The 18,242-nt window shown below is 61.5% G+C and overlaps 6 protein-coding genes across 6 annotated transcripts; 4 read left to right on the top strand and 2 right to left on the bottom strand.

Annotated features, from left to right (window-relative positions):
* Positions 1–720: 720 nt before the first annotated feature.
* Positions 721–3,698, top strand: PLICBS_004336 (uncharacterized protein; the record flags this gene model as incomplete). The annotated part of the gene is made up of 5 exons (XM_065600492.1): positions 721–875; positions 1,099–1,170; positions 1,282–2,067; positions 2,125–2,411; positions 2,473–3,698. 5 exons carry the CDS (start codon positions 721–723, stop codon positions 3,696–3,698), a joined length of 2,526 nt encoding a protein of 841 aa, XP_065456564.1.
* A 1,532-nt stretch (positions 3,699–5,230) lies between these two features.
* Positions 5,231–5,892, top strand: PLICBS_004335 (uncharacterized protein; the record flags this gene model as incomplete). The annotated part of the gene is made up of 2 exons (XM_065600491.1): positions 5,231–5,588; positions 5,750–5,892. 2 exons carry the CDS (start codon positions 5,231–5,233, stop codon positions 5,890–5,892), a joined length of 501 nt encoding a protein of 166 aa, XP_065456563.1.
* A 262-nt stretch (positions 5,893–6,154) lies between these two features.
* PLICBS_004334 (uncharacterized protein) lies at positions 6,155–6,620 on the bottom strand (the record flags this gene model as incomplete). Its single annotated transcript, XM_018326938.1, has 4 exons — positions 6,155–6,229; positions 6,288–6,362; positions 6,415–6,486; positions 6,591–6,620. 4 exons carry the CDS (start codon positions 6,618–6,620, stop codon positions 6,155–6,157), a joined length of 252 nt encoding a protein of 83 aa, XP_018174400.1.
* Positions 6,621–6,822: 202 nt separating this feature from the next.
* On the top strand, positions 6,823–8,286 carry PLICBS_004333 (uncharacterized protein; the record flags this gene model as incomplete). The annotated part of the gene is made up of 2 exons (XM_018326939.2): positions 6,823–6,928; positions 6,995–8,286. The coding sequence occupies 2 exons, from the start codon at positions 6,823–6,825 to the stop codon at positions 8,284–8,286; spliced, it is 1,398 nt and encodes a 465-aa protein (XP_018174401.2).
* Positions 8,287–8,483: 197 nt separating this feature from the next.
* Positions 8,484–10,028, bottom strand: PLICBS_004332 (uncharacterized protein; the record flags this gene model as incomplete). Its single annotated transcript, XM_018326940.2, has 1 exon — positions 8,484–10,028. One exon carries the CDS (start codon positions 10,026–10,028, stop codon positions 8,484–8,486), a length of 1,545 nt encoding a protein of 514 aa, XP_018174402.2.
* A 3,742-nt stretch (positions 10,029–13,770) lies between these two features.
* On the top strand, positions 13,771–17,593 carry PLICBS_004331 (Hsp90 cochaperone; the record flags this gene model as incomplete). The annotated part of the gene is made up of 6 exons (XM_018326942.2): positions 13,771–13,841; positions 13,916–15,422; positions 15,488–15,632; positions 16,100–16,120; positions 16,199–16,360; positions 16,422–17,593. 6 exons carry the CDS (start codon positions 13,771–13,773, stop codon positions 17,591–17,593), a joined length of 3,078 nt encoding a protein of 1,025 aa, XP_018174404.2.
* Between the last annotated feature and the right edge of the window lie 649 nt (positions 17,594–18,242).

Raw genomic sequence — 18,242 nt, 5'->3', positions numbered from 1 at the left:
TGATAAGGGAGCCCGTCGTCGGCAGACATGTCTTGTTCGGGCAGCCAAGCGCCGAAACACGAGGCACAGCGCAGCATTAATAAAGCCAGCCAGCCGTCTCCTGTCATCAGCCCTTTCGAGCCCCTTCGCCGCGCCGCGCTGACGAAACGGCGTTTGGGAATATTCTCCGTTTTTCCTTAGCAGCGGGCCCAATCACGGCGGGCCGTGGGCCAGGCCGTCAGATCATCCATTGCCACTGGCAGGCGGAGTTTTCCGCTCTGCGCCATTGCGCGCCCAGCGGGTTCGACGGCACCAGCGGCTTCTACGGAGGACGGACGGGAAGGAAGGAGCGCCTCGCCTCGCCTCGCCTCGATGAAGAAAGTCGGGCGCGCGAGCCGAGGAACCTCGCCAAGGTTCTTTTAGCACCGCATCCCTCTCCCTCAAACCGCATCAGCCCCTCCAAGCCCCAAGCCCGCCCCCCTACCAACTGCAGAAAAAAAGCCCGGCGGACTTGAGCCATCATCACCGGTCGCCTTGCCTGTCGAACCAGCAACGACGCAACCGCACAAGGCACGCGACGCGCGCGCGCATCTCACTCCCCGAACTCACGGCGCAGCGTCTCCGCGGCGCGCGCGCCAAGGCCAAGGGCAGCTGTGGCTGGTACTCGCGCGCGCGCGCAAGGTTTGTCGTGGTGCGCGCGCGGAGAATAAGGTGATTGATTGATTGATTGTCAAGCAAGCAATGTCGGCCGCCACGACCACCACCGCCAGCAGCGGCAGGACGCCCGACAAGAGCAAGCTGCCGACGGCCAAATGGGGCGCCGCCTGCGCACCCTGCGCTTCGGCCAAGGCCAAGTGCATCCGCTCCGACGAGACGCCCGGGGCCAAGTGCGACAGGTGAGTCGTTTTTGCATTTTATTGTCTCTATTTTCGCTCCCCTGCTGCGTCACGTCCGCTGTCCCGCCGCCGTCGCCAAGTCGCGCGATGGCCGTGGCTGCCGCGGCCGCTACCCCCGGCACTTGGTTCGGCGCGGCGCCGGCGGATCCGGCACTTCAACGGCCACCACCACGCCTCCTGATATGAATCTGCTGATCTGACGCGCGACTGCCCACGACGACAGATGCCAGCGACTGCTTAAAGATTGTACGGGCCAGGTGCACCGGCCGCGCAAGAAGAGACAGTCGAAACCGAGGTGAGTGAAAACAGCTTTGCTGCCGCTGTCGCCCGTCGTGCAGCAGAGACACCGACAAACCCCGGCCCGGGCCCGAGACATTCGGCACTGACATCGAGTGACCACGAGTAGCCGCACCGCCCAGATCGAGGAGCGCCTCAACGGCCTCGTCAACCTCCTCCAGGCGTCCGGGGAGCTCAACGGCCCGCGGTCCGTGCAGGCGTCGCCTCACAGCCACAGCCAGAAGCTCGAGACGCAGACGCCCACGCCGACGCAGCAGACGCCGTCGGCCTCGGGCAGCTCCACGACGGCCACGTCTCACCCGCAGCACGAGTACGGAGGCGGCGGCGGCGGCGGCTCGGCATGGACCATCCCGCCCTCGTACAATGAGCACGCCGTGCCGGCCTGCATCTGCCGGCCCGAGAGCGGCGACGCCCCGCCGCCGCCCGAGTCCGACGACGTGCTGCTCGACCTCTACCGCCGCGACATGCAGCCCGTCTTCCCCTTCGTCATCATCCCTCCGGACTGCGACGCCGGCACCCTCTACGCCAGCCGGCCGTTCCTCATGTCGGCGATCCGCATGGTGGCCTCGTTCCGCAGCCTGCGCTCCATGCGCGCCCAAATGTACCATCTCATGACGCACCTCGCCGATCACCTGCTCATTCGCTCTGCCCGCTCCCTCGACCTCCTCCAGGGCATCATTGTCATGCTGGGCTGGTACCAGTACCACTGCTTCATGCACGCTCAGATGAACAACCTGCTTTACCTGGCCACGAGCCTCGTCGCCGAGCTGGGGCTCAACAAGCCGCCCGTCCTCCGCGAGCAGACCAGCCTCATGGTCGCCCGGCCCGTCGAGCCCCCCGCGCGCACAAACGAGGAGCGCAGGGCCCTGGCGGGCGTGTGGTTCATGACCTCGGCGTAAGCAGCGCTTCCTCTTCGCCACGTAATCGCACCAGCTGCTAACACACGGCACAGCATGGCGACCAACTTTGGTCGGATAGAGCCCATGCGCTACTCATCCTACTTACAAAAGTGCGTAAGGGAGCTCGAAGCCAGCAGGGAGTACGACAGCGACGCAACGGTCGTCTTCCTCGTTCGGGTGCAGCACCTGACGGAGCGGATATGGGATGTCAACTCGGGCGAGAGGGAACAGGACTTCATCCCCGGGATCCCCTCTGCCCCCTCATCCGCATACATCCTTGCTTTCCAAAACGAACTTGACCGTCTACGAAACAGCCTTCCTCACCACCTCAAGATGGACAGTACGTTTGCCCATTGCCCACACCGAAGCTTCGTCTCTTCTTCCTTGCTAACTTTCGACAGGCACGATGCAAGTCTACATCAACACTGCCCTGCTGCGCCTCTACGAGCCGCCTGTGGCCGACATGGCGCTCATACGCCAGCTCTCCGAGTCGCTCACCATGGGCTCCGCCGGGTCCGGCACGCCACTCGACAGGATCTACCAGACGAGTTCGGCGCTGCGACTGTGGTTCGACACCTGGCTGTCGGTGCCCGTGTCCGTGTACTACCGGCAACCGGCGGCCATCGCGGCGCAGCTCGTGTACGCGCTGACCATGCTCGGGCGGTGGGCGAAGCTCGCCACTCCGCGCACCATGTATGAAGGCGGCACGCCCATGCCCCGGTGCTCGAGCGCCGGCAACACCAGCCTGGCCGTGTACAATGCAGACCCGCAACAACCGCCGGCGGCGCGCGAGTCCGGGCTCGGGACCAAGGCGACCTCTGCGGCGGCAGCGGCAGCCGCTGCCGCTGCTGCCCACCGCAGCCACAACCCGAACCAAGGAGGTCCCTCGTCGTCATCATCTTCGTCGCAGCAGGGCCCGTGGTCGCATCTCCGGTGCGATAGCAAGGACTGCACGCACGAGACGGAACCCGGGCTCCCGGCGGCGGTGGGCGCGCTCCAGTCGCAGCTGCAGATGCAGCCGGGCCTGACGGTCAACATACCCGAGATCCTGTCGGCCATCTGCAGCCGCTTCGAGCAGGTCAACTCGTCGTTCCACGTGGCGGCGTCGTCCGAGTCGGGCAAGCTGGATGGCAACATCTGGAGCTTCAGCGCGCTCAAGGTGCGCATCACGAGGGTCAAGCTGGAGCGATGGGCGGAGTTGGTGTCCGCGGGCGCGGAGGCGTCGTCGAACCGCGAAGGGGGCGACAATAGTCATAATGGTAATGACAACAACAAGCAGCCGCCGCAACAGCAGCAGCAACTACAGCAGCAGCAGCAACAGCAACAACACCCGCATCAACAGCAGCAGCAGCAGCAACAGCCGCCAGTGACGACAGGCGGCGGCGGCGGCGGCCCCCCTGCGCAATGGCGCGGGTCATACCCCCAGCAGCAGCAACATCAAGGGATGGGCGGCGACATGCACCAGTTCGGCAGCCTGGCGCAGGACCAGACGCAGATCCAAAACTTCCTCGGTAGCACGCCCTGGACGAGCGACATGCTCGACGGCATCGACCCGACCGTCTGGTTCGACGGGTACCTGGACTGGGGCGCCGTGGTGATGAACTCGATGGGGACGGTCGAGCAGTGAGACGAGTTGGAATGAGTGACTCGGCGGGAACGAAAGGGATCCAAGAGGGGGAGAGTCGACGGCGTCCGGGGCAGACAAGACAAGACACATCACATTTTCTTTGAGGGGAAGACAAGGTATTATGACCGGGGAAATCTGGCAAGGGACGAGCGGCATCTCGCGTACAGTATAGTGGCGTTTCTGGAGGCATGGGGTTGCCTTGGGCGGACAACAAACGGGCAAAGGACAAGACATAGAGGCGACGGTGGCGCAACCAGGTATGAGCATTGTATTGTATTTTATGTCACGACGACGACCAGCGGGGAGGCATGTAATGATGGTCGCTGTTTTCGAAATAATACCCCGCTTCTTCTTCTTCGTCTCCTTCTTCTGAGTCTTCCATTCACCGCTGAAACTTGTAATACATGTTACGCAGGTGCAACAACCACTCTTCCGTCATGATACATATGCATGGACGGGGGACTACGCACATGGGCAGTTTCAACAGGGGAGATCCGATCCCTTCTTTCGTATTCCTTCGTAAGAATGTACAAGGACCAAGCAGAACCGGGGGGGGCAGCCCAGCTATGATCACAAATGATGACATGAGCCTGCCCTTCCCCGGCCAGGACCACGGCGCCCCATTGGCAGCTGCGCGAGCAGAAAGAAGAAAAAGAAATACAGGCGCCGCAACCTGGACAAAGAGCCCAAGGAAGCGGGCTGGGGGAGGGCGAGGGGGGGTGTGTTGTTGCATTGCTTTTTCTTTTCTTTTGGGGGAGGACGTCCCGTAGACCTGGGTGGTGGTACCGCGCTTGACGCTCGGTGTGTGTCTGGGACGTCTGATGAGCAGCACAGAGGGCGGAGGGAGGGAGGGGGGTTTCCATAGGTGGCTTTGAGGCTGGGGGTGGATGGTGGTTGTGGTGGTGGTACAGTAAGTGAGTGGTGGTAGGTGGAGGTGGGTGGTCGGTTTGTGGCGCCGCGGACCACCAACCAGGGGAAACCAGATCCCTGGGTTTCGGCGTTCGCTTTTGGGGCGGTTTTGGGATCCCGAGGGAGCGGGCAGGCCCTGGCGGTTTGCTTTGGCTTACAAAAAGCAATCGTGCGCAGGCCAGCGCCGGGGGGCCGGGAGGAGAGGGGGTGGGGGAGGGCATCGTCACAGGGTCACAGGTCGGCACAGTATGTGTTCTACTACGTACGTACGTACTTGCCTTGCGCATGAGGTAGTATGTATGTACGTATGTACGTGGGATGTACGAAGGATGTACGTACGGAGGAGGTCGTCCGGCATGCCGGCAGTGAGCAGCGGATGGTAATAGCGCGAGGTCTACTATTTATCACAGGGGTCTCCACCTCCGTCATACCGTCTGTCCGTCCGTCCGTCCAGCCATCTAGACGTTTCGTCTTGCAAGGAACAACAAGCTAGAAGTCAAACTACACGCTTACCCAACCTTGCCTACTACCTACCTTGGCTCTTCAACCCAACAAGTACACGAAGTTGGGCCGAGGTACCTTTATCACCCATCCGCCTACTACTACTCTCCAGTCCCTCCGCCATGGCGTCGTCAAATAATGGCACCGGCGGCACTACTACCGCGCAACAGCAGCAGCAGCAGCAAGCCGCTGGCCAAGAAGAGGCATCGCCGCCGCCGTGGTGGGCGGCCTTCCCCGAACCCAAGGCCAGCTGCCACCGCCTCGAGGCCGCCGACGTGATGCAGCTGCTCGAGAGCCACGCCTCGCTCGGCACCCACAGCGACAGGAGCTTCCTGCTCGTCGACGTGCGCCGCACCGACTGGGAGGGCGGCACCGTCGCCACCTCCATCAACCTGCCCGCGCAGACGCTCTACCAGACGCGCCCCGTCATCTACCAGCTGTGCAAGCAGGCCGGCGTCAAGACCATCATCTTCTACTGCGGTAAGTCCACACGGCCCTCTTTCACTACCACTAAACCCCAATCGCTTGTCCGCGCCGGGCAGCGCAATGCCAAAGCGAGCTCAAGGCTGACTTGCCCATGCGCCGCCCACAAAAAGGGAGCTCGAGCGGCAGAGGACCCCGTTGCGCGGGCTGGATGCAAGACTACCTCAACGAGGTGGGCGAGGCGAGCGTCACTGCCGCCGTCCTCAAGGGCGGCATCAAGGGGTGGCAGAAGACGTACGGCGGGAGGATGATGGACGCCTACGACCCAAAGTTCTGGAGCAGCAACCAGGGCTCGTGCTGAAATTAAAGCGTTTATTCCCGTCCCGTCTGTGTGTATCCTTTGGGAGGGTATCGGCGTCAAATTCTGTGGTTCGGACATCTTTTTTTGTATCTCCTGGGCATTTCTTCTACCAGACAGAAGACCAAATCATCATGTGCGTGTAATCCCAAATTCGCGTCGCCCCGTTTTCGACCGAATAACGCCAAGCCAAACACTTTGCCATCTATGCACTCCCGATGATCGTGGAACCGTGATGCCCACTGTCGTTTGTGGGGGGGAGTGTTCATCGTCCGCCGCGCTCGTCGCCCGGGATTCTCTCCATCGCCTCGAGCATGACCACTGAGTTGCCGCGGATGACCTGTAGAGCTGTTAGCCGAGGGCTCGTGAGCCGGAATGACATCGGAGTCGCTGCGCACCACCATGCCAATGTTCTTGCGGCCCTGTCCGTCCGTCTCCTCCACAGCCTCGTCCAGGACGATGTTCAGGAACACCTAGGTGGGTCAGTAAGACGCCCGTGGAATACGTAAGAGCCGAATCGCATACATCGTAGCCTCGCAGGACGCCCGTCACCTTGCGGCTGCCGTTCAACTGGACAAACAGTCTCTTGTCGAGGTACTGCAAACAGGGTCAGCGGCGTTCCTCGCCAGGTTTCGAGGCGGCGCAAGACTGAAACAGTTCATCGCATGGCCTCAGGGGACAGATCCCACGACAGCACATACTTTCTTGAGCTCAGGCTGGGGGGGCGCCATCTTGAGCGTTTGATGTGCGGTGGATTGATGAGCTTGAGATGCTCTGAAGCTGTCGCGCGACCGCGACGCAGATGCAAGGCTGCACTGGGGGGCCGACCCAAAAAGTCGGGTCACGTGGAGATTAGATAACGCCCATGCTTCATGTTAGCACCTCGACTTCACGCCGTGGCGAGCTTGCGATCACTTCAACGATGCATGCAACATGAGCTCGTTCGCGGCAAAGCGCAAGGCGCGCGTCATAAAAGTCGCCGATGATGGTGAGGCAGAAGGCGCGTCTGCCCCGACAGAAACTGGCAGCGCGGGAGAGGGTAAGCATCGCGACCGTGGCTTGCAACCTGGGCTGATGAGTTCAAGGCTGACATGGACACGGACAGAACCTCTAAAACAATCTTCCGGGGCAAAGTTTGCACGCAAACCTTTTCGCCAGTCGGGTCTGCGCAAGAGCTTTAATCCTGCCGACGACGACACCCCAAGCACCGGTGGCGATGAAGCCAAGGACGACGAGGACGACGGGCCGGTAGTGGTGCGGCCCAGCATCGGACGAGCCGGGTCCAAACACAAAAAGAAGATCCCAAAACCGAGGATCTCTTTCGGCGGCGACGCGGGCGACGCCGAAAATGGAGACGCCGAGGAGCCGAGCATGCCGAAAAAGGCGCCTCTGGGGTTGAAAGCCATGGAGAATAGCGCGGCCAAGCGCGGCGTTCCCCTACGAGGGCTCCCGACACGCTCCTTGCACGACGATGACGACCGGCCAAAGTACAGCAAGGAATACCTGAGCGAGCTGCAGTCGTCTACCCCGAACACGCCCCGCGACATCTCGACGCTGCACATTGGCGACGCCGACGAGATGGAGCTGGATGCCAGCGAGCTGGAAGGCGCACTGGTCGTCGACTCTCCAGTGCCGTCGCCTCAGCCCACGACGCAGATTCTTTCCGAAGCTGAAATACGCGAGAAGAAGGAGCGGCGGGCTCGGCTGGCCAAGGAACAGGGGTTTCTCTCCGTTGAGGATGACGACGAGGAGGACCGCTTCGGGAAGAAAAAGGACGACACCCGGCTGCAGCGCGAGGACGAGGACCTGGGCGAGGGCTTCGATGAATACGTCGAGGACGGTGGCCTGTCGCTCGGCAAGCGCGCCACGAAGGAGAGGCGGAAGAAGGAGCGCCAGCAAATGGCCGAGCTGATATCCGCCGCCGAGGGCCACACGTCAGACTCATCATCAGATAGTGATGCCGAGCGGCGGATCGCCTACGAGTCGGCTCAAACAAGAGCAGGCCTTGACGGACTGAAGAAGCCCACGAAGAACGCTACCGACGACCTGCTAAAGGTGCCGCCTAAGATCACGCCGCTGCCAAGCCTGACAGAGTGCATAGCCAAGCTACAGGCCAGCCTGAAAAGCATGGAACAGGATATCAAGACCAAGAACGCGAGGGTCGAACAGCTGCGCAAGGAGAAGCAGGAAATCATGGCGCGCGAGGCCGAGGTCCAGGCCCTGCTGGACGAGACGGGGCGCAAGTACCAGGCGGCCATGGGCAAGGGCACCACGGAGGCAGCGCCGACTGCCGCGGGGACGACGCAGGCGGCGTTGGAGCTTGGTGGGGAACGAGGGCTGGAGAGTCTGGGCACGACGCCGCAGCGCGCGGATCAAGAGGATGTTGACATGTTGTGAATGTAGATATAAGATACCACGATACAAGCAGGATTGGCGTCGCCATGGTCACGCGACCACAAGCGACGCGTCATGATTTACGATTACTGCACAGGACTGTATCTTTACAACAGCTGATGTGTGATCATACGGTCGCGGAAATGCTCTATGATTATGGTATAGTGCCTTATCAGGGCCATATATACTCGCTCTCGATATTACGCCGTCTTCTTGGCCTCGCCGCCGCCACTGTACACTAAGCCGTCGTCCATGTCGCCGAACCACAGGCCCCAGGCATCCCTGAGCCAGTGTGTGCGGCCGTACCAGGGTCCCTGGCCGGTGACCTTTGGGATCCTGTCGGCGGCCTTGACGAAGTAGTTGCTGTTGGCGTCGACGGCAATGCGGCGCGGCATGCCCTTGTAGCGCTCGATGACGGGGACGACCTTGTTCGCGCCGCGGGTCTCCATTGTGCGCATGACACGGGACAGCAGCTTGACCATGACGTCGGCGCCGGGTGTCCACGACTGCACCACGTAGCCGAGGACGTAGCCCATGTTGGGCAGGCCCTCGAGCATGCCGCCGCGCCAGGTGTAGCGGCTGCCGACGTCGATGGGCTGGCCGTTGACGAGGGGCTTGATGCCGTTCATGATCTCAAAGTAGAGCCCCGTGGCGGTAATGATGATATCGGCGTCGAGAACGCGGCCCGAGGCGAGGCGGATGCCACCCGGCACGACGCTGTCAATAGTGTCTGTCACGACTTCGACGTTGTCCCGGTGCAGCGTCTTGAAGAAGTCGCCGTCCGGACACATGCACAGCCGCTGGCGGAACGGGTCGTACCGCGGGTTGAAGTGCACGCCCACGTCCAGATCGCGCGGCACCTTGGCCTTTAGCTGGAGGGTGAGGGCCCAGCGGCCGAGCGCAGGGAAGTGCAGCAGCAGCTGGGTGGCGAGCATCTCCAAGGCAATGTCCTTCCACCAGCAGAGGCGGTGCGCCCAGGCGGCGGGCAGGAGCAGGCGCAGGAGGCGATCGACGAGGGACCCGCGCGTGGGCATGGCGACGGCGTATGAGGGGCTGCGCTGGAGCATGGCGATGCTGGCGACAGAGGAGGCCATGGCGGGGATGATGGTGAAGGCCGTGGCGCCGGAGCCGACGACGACGACCTTCTTGTCGGCGTAGTCGAGGTCCTCGGGCCACCACTGCGGGTGCACAACCTGGCCGGCAAACGACTCGATGCCCGGGATGGGAGCCTCGAGCGCGCGCTCATACGAGTAGTACCCCGTGCACGCGACGACAAAGTTGGCAGCAAACACCTTCGTCACGCCTCCATCATCATCATCATCGCCGCCGCCGACCCGCACACGCAGCCGCCAAAACGCATCCTCGTCGCGCCACTCGCAGCCCACGACGCGATGCCGGAAGCGGATCCTGTCGAGGGAGCCGTCCGCGCGGGCCGCGTCCTCGACGTACGCGGCGATGTCCCCTGCGGCGGCGATCTTGCGCGCGTGCGGCCAGGGGTGCCAGCGGAAGCCGAACGTGGTCATGTACGAGTCGGAGCGGAAGCCCGGGTACCGGAAGAAGTTCCAGGTGCCGCCGACGACGGCGCGCGCCTCGAGGACGGTCACGGAGCGGTGCGGGAGGCGCTCGCGCAGGACGTGCGCCGAGTTGATGCCCGAGATGCCGGCGCCGAGGACGACGACGTCGAGGTGCTCGGCGATGTCATCGTCCGCTGCGGCGGCGGCGGCGGCCGTGCCCGCGGAGCCCATGGCGGTTGTACAGACGGCGGGGTGCGATGTGAGAGAGTGTGTTGTGTGTTTGTGTAACCTGACCAGACCGGGGGGGTGAGGTTCGTGGACGAAGCAAGTTTCTTTGCCCCAGCGATGTCCAGATGGGTCGCGGACTGGGACGACTTGGGGGAAGCGCCCAATTCCAAGGCTGGGGATAACTCTCGAACAACCTGCGATCCTCTGAGGATGATCAGACAAAGCAAGCAAAGAGAGATCCGGCTCGCAGTAGCGTCCAAAGGGGGGAACCACGTCCTTTTTGTGCCGCACCGGGAAAATGAAGTCTTCGACCAGTTGGGGACCTGTTAAAAGAGCCAGCCGCCACCGCCAGTCGCATCTGGCGCCAGGCCGCCACCAGACTGGCCGTCGGGACATTAAACTTCTCACCTGTTCCTGGCGGCTCCAGCTGCCAAACCCCCCCGCCGCGGGCCCCACGCCTCAACTGTCCGGGTCTTCCCACTGACAGATCAACGCAGCCAACCTAGGCAGCCACTCAGCGTGGCCAGCGCCCTGTGGGACTTGCCGGATGGGGCCACAGTGCCGGCCGACCCTCTGGAATCCGCCCCGGACGGGATGCTGCTGGCCGCTGCACCTCCCGGCGCGGGGGCATGATACCCTCCGCCCCGGAGAACCGGCACGGCGTTCGGGCCTCAAACCACCTAGACAGAGATCTTTACTGCATGGTTGGCCAAGGCAACTGCGTCGATGGCGTGGCAGATATCAGGCGTGACGCATATATGTGCCAATCGGTAGTTGGGCAGTGCAGCAGTTCGTCCGTAAGTACGGCGCATCGTTTCCTAGCTTGGAATTTGATGGCTGGCTGTCTGCAGGATCCTGGCGCGGGGGTGAGCTTGCAGCAAGACGACAGGCCGCGATGCAGGAGGCAGCAGAGCCGTTGCGCGTCGTGCGTGTAAGTGAGCACACGACATGTGAAGGAGCAAATGCGCTCGCTCGCTCGCCTCGGTATCCAGAGGCCTCGCACATGGAGCGACCCTGGCCACGAAGGTCTCAAGTCCTTACAAGAGTATCTCGTCTATTGTCGTGTCTTGGGTGCGCTTAGAGTGATTGGGGCCTTTGCAAGAGTCGTGATCGACGATAGTCAGTGGCGTGGGCGCTTCGTTGCTTTTCTTCCATGCAATCTTTCGGGGTGCACAACACTCGCACAGCCTACGCGCCGCCCCCAAATCCGTAGGCCTCGCTTCCCCGTCAGAAAAGAGGAAAGCCGACTTGCACATCTGCTAGCCCACTCGTTTCTTATTCCTCTGCGAGCCGGCTCTTGTTCAGTAATCGGCCTGCATTACCGAAGAGTCGCTCCTTCAACACGTACAAGCTCATCGCTTGTCGTGTCTTGCACCACCACCTCCTGGAGCCTGCGGTCCTAGCACTGAAGGCTCCGAGCACGGAGAGAACTAGGGTAACACATTTGGCGTCATGAGGCTCAGGGTCGGGCAGCAGTCGTTCGCCGGTACCCTATACGTATACATGTCCGCAACAGACGGGCTCTGCCTAATGGAAATATTTGTGGTGATATCTGTGCGCGTGTAAGTGCGGCGCGCGTCATGGAGTGGTCATGGACAGACTTTACAGCGGAGACGGTGACTGAAGAGTACGGCTCGGCGCCCGCCGTTCCAGACTGAGCCAACTCATCCGTTGCACCCATCGAGCAGTAGACATCAGAGTCTCCCTCAAGCTACAATTGCGATGCATCGCGAGTAGGAAATGTTCAGCAAAGCTTTTCTGGAGCAAATTGACGCTCGACAGACCCGTTCTATGCTAATCCGTCAATCACTCACACAGGCTGAACAACCGCACCCATGCGCAAGAGCTGCCATGTGCAGCTTGGGCGGCATGGGCAAGTTCGTGTATACCTATAACGTGGCAGCGCCGTATCCTCTGAGCCCGAGGGCATTGAAGGCAGTCTACCATATTCGGTAGCCAGACCAGGCAACAATGAATCAGGTGGCCCATACTGCGTGGTCCATAGACTCTACTCAGGTATGAGACCGAGACCCACCTGCGTCCGTCGTGATGGATGGATGACGCTATGAATCGGTTGCAGACAACGCTCAATTATATAGTAGAGCAAAGGGCGCAAGAGAAACGGCGAACAGTATTCCGTATCAACTGCCCTGCTTAATTATCGGTGCTCGAAATAACAAACGCTCCCGATTCTTCCTGGCTGTCCTCAGTCCTACCTCTATTTCCTTTCTATATCCAACAAACCCCATCATGGCCCTTCTGCGACAACCCGCGATACGCTTGGCGAGGACAGGTGCACGACCTGCCCAGATAATTGCGGCTAGGCGGTACAGCAGCGAGCCTCCGCGATCGCAGGCACGCCCAGCGGCTCCCAAGGAGATAAAGAGCACGTACGTTCACCCCCCACATCTTGCGCACGCTGGATGCTCTACGTCTGTTCCATCACTGGTTTCCGAGCTCAATTAACACGTCTTCTAGAAACCAAGTTGCGCTTGTAGGCGCCGTTGGTGTTGGTATCGGGGCATGCTACTTCTTCCTCATGGGCCGGCCAGACCAAGCCGCCGATGCAGCTTCAAAGAACCTAGAGAGCACGAGCGGACCCAAGCTGTCCAACAAATAGCGAAATTCACGTAATTGATAGATTCAAGTGTATAACAGCCACAAATCCTGGACAAAAACAGCACGAAAACTGATGTCGTGCACGTCATACGTGAAATTCTGGTGGTTCCTTAATGTGAACCAAGGCCGACTCATCATGCCTCGTCCGGTTGCCGCGAGACTTTCGCACAATGTGCGCGTCCGAGTCGTTCAGGAACACCCGATCTGAAAGCAAATGAGCTCCATCGAGGATCGGACATTTCTTTTCCAGAAAACATGGAATCATTTCGCATCTGACGGCGGACGGTTCTCGTACTCCTGCGAAACAACGGCCTACCCTAGGGGTCTCGTCGCGAGACGCCGCTTGCACAGGGTCTGTTCTCTGTCTCAATCCAGATCATGACGTGCAGCACCGATAACGGCGCCGTGTCTTACACCCGACCGCGGAAGCGATGCAATCTGGCTGGCATCTTGTGCGACGTGTGCGACGCGACTAGGAATGGGCGTGTGATGTCTGGTCGGTGTAAGTCGAGACACGGAACCGGATTCTGGGGACGCATGATGCAGACGACGTTTCTGGTCCAGCCAGTCAGTGGGCACGCTGAAGAAGCAAGTATACAATTTGCAGGCAAGCCCAACGCAAAAGCACCCTTGACCGATGTTGTTCGGGAGACGCCTGCCCAAATCATCTAGACCGACCATCTTTGACGTCTTGTCGCCGCACACCTGCTGTGCGTTAGGTAGCAACGGCGCTTCTCGGTCAGCACTGATGAAGCACCGGCGGGCGTCGCCAGCCAGCGGTTCAGCGCCTCAGCCCTGCAGCGGCGGCGCACTTGGGCTGCACCTGAACCGCACCTTGGCGCCTCACCTCCAGAAGGGCTGCTGCAGGGCGGCACGCCCGCCTGGGGCCCCACACCAGCTGTGGCCAATAGCGGGCCCCAGTCGCTGGCCGCCATCGAAGGAGCTAGAAGTCGGACGGCAGCTCTTCTTTTCCCCCACCAGCACCGCCGAACGCAACGCCAACTCTAACATCTGAGGACAGAACCCTTCCAAGTTTTTGCCTTTCGAGCCACGCTGAACGAGACGGACCGAACGTGCAACAATCTCCCGTCCACCCGCCTGTAATACGTCTAGACACATAACAACCATGGCTTCCGCGGACGAGCTCAAAGCTCTCGGCAACAAGGCCATTGCCGAAAAGAACTTTGACGACGCCATGTGAGTTGCCCGTTCCTCACCCTCCCATGATAGTCCGCGGCCCTCCCGGAAGCCCCGTGCTGACAAGCTCGCAGCGACAAGTTCACCCAGGCCATTGCCCTCCAGCCCGAAAACCACATCCTCTACAGCAACCGGTCCGCTGCGCACGCCTCCAAGAAGCAGTGGGACGACGCCCTGAAGGATGCCGAGAAGACGACCGAGATCAAGCCCGACTGGGCCAAGGGCTGGGGCCGCAAGGGTGCCGCCCTGCACGGCAAGGGCGACCTGCTGGGCGCCAACGATGCCTACTCGGAGGGCCTGAAGCACGACGCCAACAATGCCCAGCTCAAGAGCGGCCAGGCGTCGGTCGAGAAGGCCATGCAGCAGGAGGCCGGTGGCATGGGCGGCGACCCGGCGGCCGGTCTCGGCCAGATGTTCAACGACCCCAACATGATCCAGAAGCTGGCCTCGAACCCCAAGACGGCGTCCTTCCTCGCCGACCCCGCCTTCATGGCCAAGCTGCAGTCCATGAAGCAGAACCCGGCCAATGCCCAGGACCTCTTCAGCGACCCCCGCATGATCCAGGTCCTTGGCGTACTCATGGGCGTCGACATGGAGATGCGCGACAGCGACCCCACGCAGGACACGCCCATGACCGACGCCCCGTCCCAGGCCAAGAAGCCCGAGCCTGCCAAGAAGGCCCCCGAGCCCGCTCCTGAGCCTGAGGAGGTCGACGAGGATGCCCTCGAGAAAAAGAAGAAGAAGGAGGAAGCCGACAAGGAGAAGGCCCTGGGCACTGAAAACTACAAGAAGCGCAACTTTGACGAGGCAATTGCTCACTACAGCAAGGCGTGGGAAATCTTCAAGGACATTACCTACCTCAACAACTTGGGCGCCGCCTACTATGAGAAGGGCGACTATGACAAGTGCATTGAGGCCTGCACCAAGGCCGTCGAGGAGGGCCGCGAGATATACGCCGACTTCAAGTTGATCGCCAAGAGCTATGCGCGCATCGGCTCGGCGTACGAGAAGAAGGGCGACCACGCCCAGGCCATCGAGAACTTCAACCGCTCCCTCACCGAGCACCGCACCCCTGACGTCCTCAGCAAGCTGCGTGCCACGGAGCGAGCCAAGACGGAAGCCGACAAGAAGGCCTACATCGACCCGGCAAAGGCCGAGGAGGCGCGCGAGGAGGGCAACAAGAAGTTCAAGGAGACGGACTTCCCTGGCGCCGTCGCCGCGTACACGGAGATGATCAAGCGCGCTCCCGAGGACCCGCGTGGCTACAGCAACCGCGCGGCTGCGTTCGTCAAGCTCTTTGAGTTCCCGAGCGCCCTCGAGGACTGCGACGCCGCCATCAAGCGGGATCCCAAGTTCATCCGGGCGTACATCCGCAAGGCGCAGGCCTACTTTGGCATGCGCAAGTACTCGGAGTGCGTCGACGCCTGCAGCGAGGCCCAGCAGGTGGACCAGGAGCACCACAACGGCGCCAACGCGCGCGAGATTGAGCAGCAGCAGCAAAAGGCGTTTGGCGCCATGTACTCTACCCGTGATAACGAGACGGAGGAGCAGACGCGAGAGCGCCTGATGCAGGACCCTGAAGTAAGTCGGCCCTCCGCTGGGGAACATTTTGTGTGCTTTGAGTAGTTGCTGACGAACAAAAATAGATCATGAGCATCATGCAGGACCCTGTCATGCAGTCGATTCTGCAGCAGGCCCAGTCAGACCCCAAGGCGCTGCAAGAGCACATGCGCAACCCCAACGTGCGGACCAAGATCCAGAAGCTGATTGCGGCGGGCGTTATTCGCGTGGGTCGGTAAAGCGGTGGAAGGATCAAGGCGAGTGTACGTGTAGCAGGACTGTTGTCAGTTAATGAGATATGAACTGTTGCAAGCGCTGGTTTTTACGTTATGTGGTTGCATTCTTGGCGTTTCGCCAGCCGTTGTATAAGACGGGCCAAGAAATGTTCCATGCCCGCAACCTGGCCGGGCGTCGAGTTTGGCGGTTCCACGCCAAACAGGGTGCGTGGTGCGTCCAGGCTGCGCCTGACCCGCGGCGCCGCCTGTGGGGCCGAGCGGCTCCGAGAACGTAGAGTAAGAATGCAGGGAACGCGTTGGCACGGGGCGCCCGAGGATTAGGCGCTGTCCACTCTCTGAAGCAGCACAGCCCACCATCACCCTTATTTCTCTTGGCCATGGTCCCTGACAACCCTTTGTCCGCTGCCATGCCATCGAATCCGACTCGGCTCTGAGGATTCGCGAGCTTGACAATCATGGGAGCCCTCGACGAGCTTACGGCAGGTGAGCGAAGTCCCTGTCAACCGGCGGCGCCTTGATCGCGGTGCGCGGATCGCAGTGCACTGACATGAACCTTGGTAGGTGCGACCTGGTCGTCGGTCTCTACGGATCTGCTGCTCCAGGAGCTGCGCCGGCGAAAGGAGGAAGGCGAGCGGCCGCAATGCGGCTCGCGGAAGTCGGGATGGTATGATACGGTCGCGCACATCTTTGCGCTGCTGCTGATATTGACGCTGAGCACGCTGGGTAAGTCGACCAAGGGGTTGATGCCCCGGCGCTGGTCCCGAGAGATGCTGACTGCGGACAGCCTGTGGACTCCCCCTGATATCGAGACGAACGACGACGGGCAAGCGACAGCGAACGATAATATTCTACTGCCAGCACGTCGGCACCGGCGTGCTGCTCGCCACGGCCTTTGTCCACCTCCTGCCGACGGCCTTTGAGTCGCTCACGGACCCATGCCTGCCGCACTTCTTCAGCAAGGGCTACAAGCCGCTACCGGGCCTCGTGGCCATGATCTCGGCGATAATTGTCGTCGGCGTCGAGTCGTACCTGACGGCGCGCGGCGCGGGACATTCGCACTCGCACGCGCACGGCCTGTTTGACGAGAGCGACGGGGCGAGCAGCGACGGCCACTTCCACGACGTGGACCTCAACGACAACGATGCCGGCGGCCTGTCGGCGACGAGGGCGCGGGGACACCGGCCTGCGGACATTTCGCTGGATGACATGGAGGCGACGCAGGGGCTCGTGGCGGGCGTATCGCCGCTGCCCGAGTCGACGCCCGCGGCCACGCCGCGGAATCGCAAGTCTACGGACAGGGAGTTTGACGACGGCGACTCGGACCTGGACTTGGATATGGACGAGCTGGACCCCGCGCCGACGAGCGACAACCGCAATGGGCCGTACGCGTCGCTCAAGCCCAATGGCGTCGGTAGCAGCAGGGGGGACGTCGATTCGGGGCTGCCGCCGCAGACGCCCGAAGAGCAGAAGCGCCAGCTGCTGCAGTGCCTCCTCCTCGAGGCGGGCATCCTATTCCACAGCGTCTTCATCGGCATGGCCATCTCGGTGGCCACGGGCCCCGCCTTCGTCGTCTTTCTCGTGGCCATCAGCTTCCACCAGTCATTCGAGGGCCTGGCGCTGGGGAGCCGGATCGCCGCCATACAGTTCCCGCGCGGGTCGATCCGGCCGTGGCTCATGGTGCTCGCGTACGGGGTGACGACGCCGCTGGGGCAGGCCATCGGGCTGGCGGTGCACACCATGTACGACCCGGCGTCGATGGGCGGGCTGCTGGTCGTGGGCTTTATGAACGCCATCTCGAGCGGCCTGCTGCTGTACGCGGGGCTCGTGCAGCTCCTGGCCGAGGACTTTTTGACCGAGAAGAGCTACAAGGTGCTCAAGGGGCGGAAGCGGCTGCACGCGTACCTGGCCGTGTGCGGCGGCGCGGTGCTCATGGCCTTGGTGGGCGCGTTTGCGTGAGCGATGCGGATGGAGGCGCAGCGTAACGTTATGTGTATGTGTACATTGGGTGTGAGCGGCTCTGGATTGCTTTACTTGGCACTTGATATGGCATTTTTTCTGGTCTTGGAGGTTCATTGCAGAAAGCATTCATGGCGTTGGAGGGCTGGCGAGAGGACGGCTTCACGATAGAGCGACAGACAGCTACATATATACTGCAGCGCACCCGCCGTCTAATAGAGGGTTGTACATGTTTATCCAGACTGCCTAGGACGTGGATGCCGTTTGAGTGTCCCATGTGAATGACGGAACTACCTCCGCTGTTTGTCTGTACCCGCCCGCGGCTCGTCCCGGCCACATGCCACGGGTGATGGAGGCCCCTCCCCCCTTCTCACTCCCCAAACCCCTGGTCGTGGTGGTGGTGCCAGCCTGCCAACAAAGTCGTCCGACCTCCTTGTCTGGGGATGGCGCCAATCGGGCCGCTGCCGTTAACACACAGGACAAGACGGGCAACCAACTGAGCTCACGTCAAACTCACCACCCAACTGTCCACCTACGCGCACCTTTCCCAGTCCCTCTCTCCCTCCCCTCACGACACGTTGTTCATCTTTCCATCTCTTTCCCGCGTCTTCCCCGTCCTTTTGCCCAGTTATTTGTCGCAGCTCCACCA

The sequence above is a fragment of the Purpureocillium lilacinum genome, assembly GCF_023168085.1.
Source record: "Purpureocillium lilacinum CBS 284.36 DNA, scaffold_3, whole genome shotgun sequence".
NCBI classification, from domain to species: Eukaryota; Fungi; Ascomycota; class Sordariomycetes; order Hypocreales; family Ophiocordycipitaceae; genus Purpureocillium; species Purpureocillium lilacinum.
The sequence above is the reverse complement of the archived record's forward strand: the minus strand, read 5'-3'. Positions and strand labels throughout refer to the sequence as shown.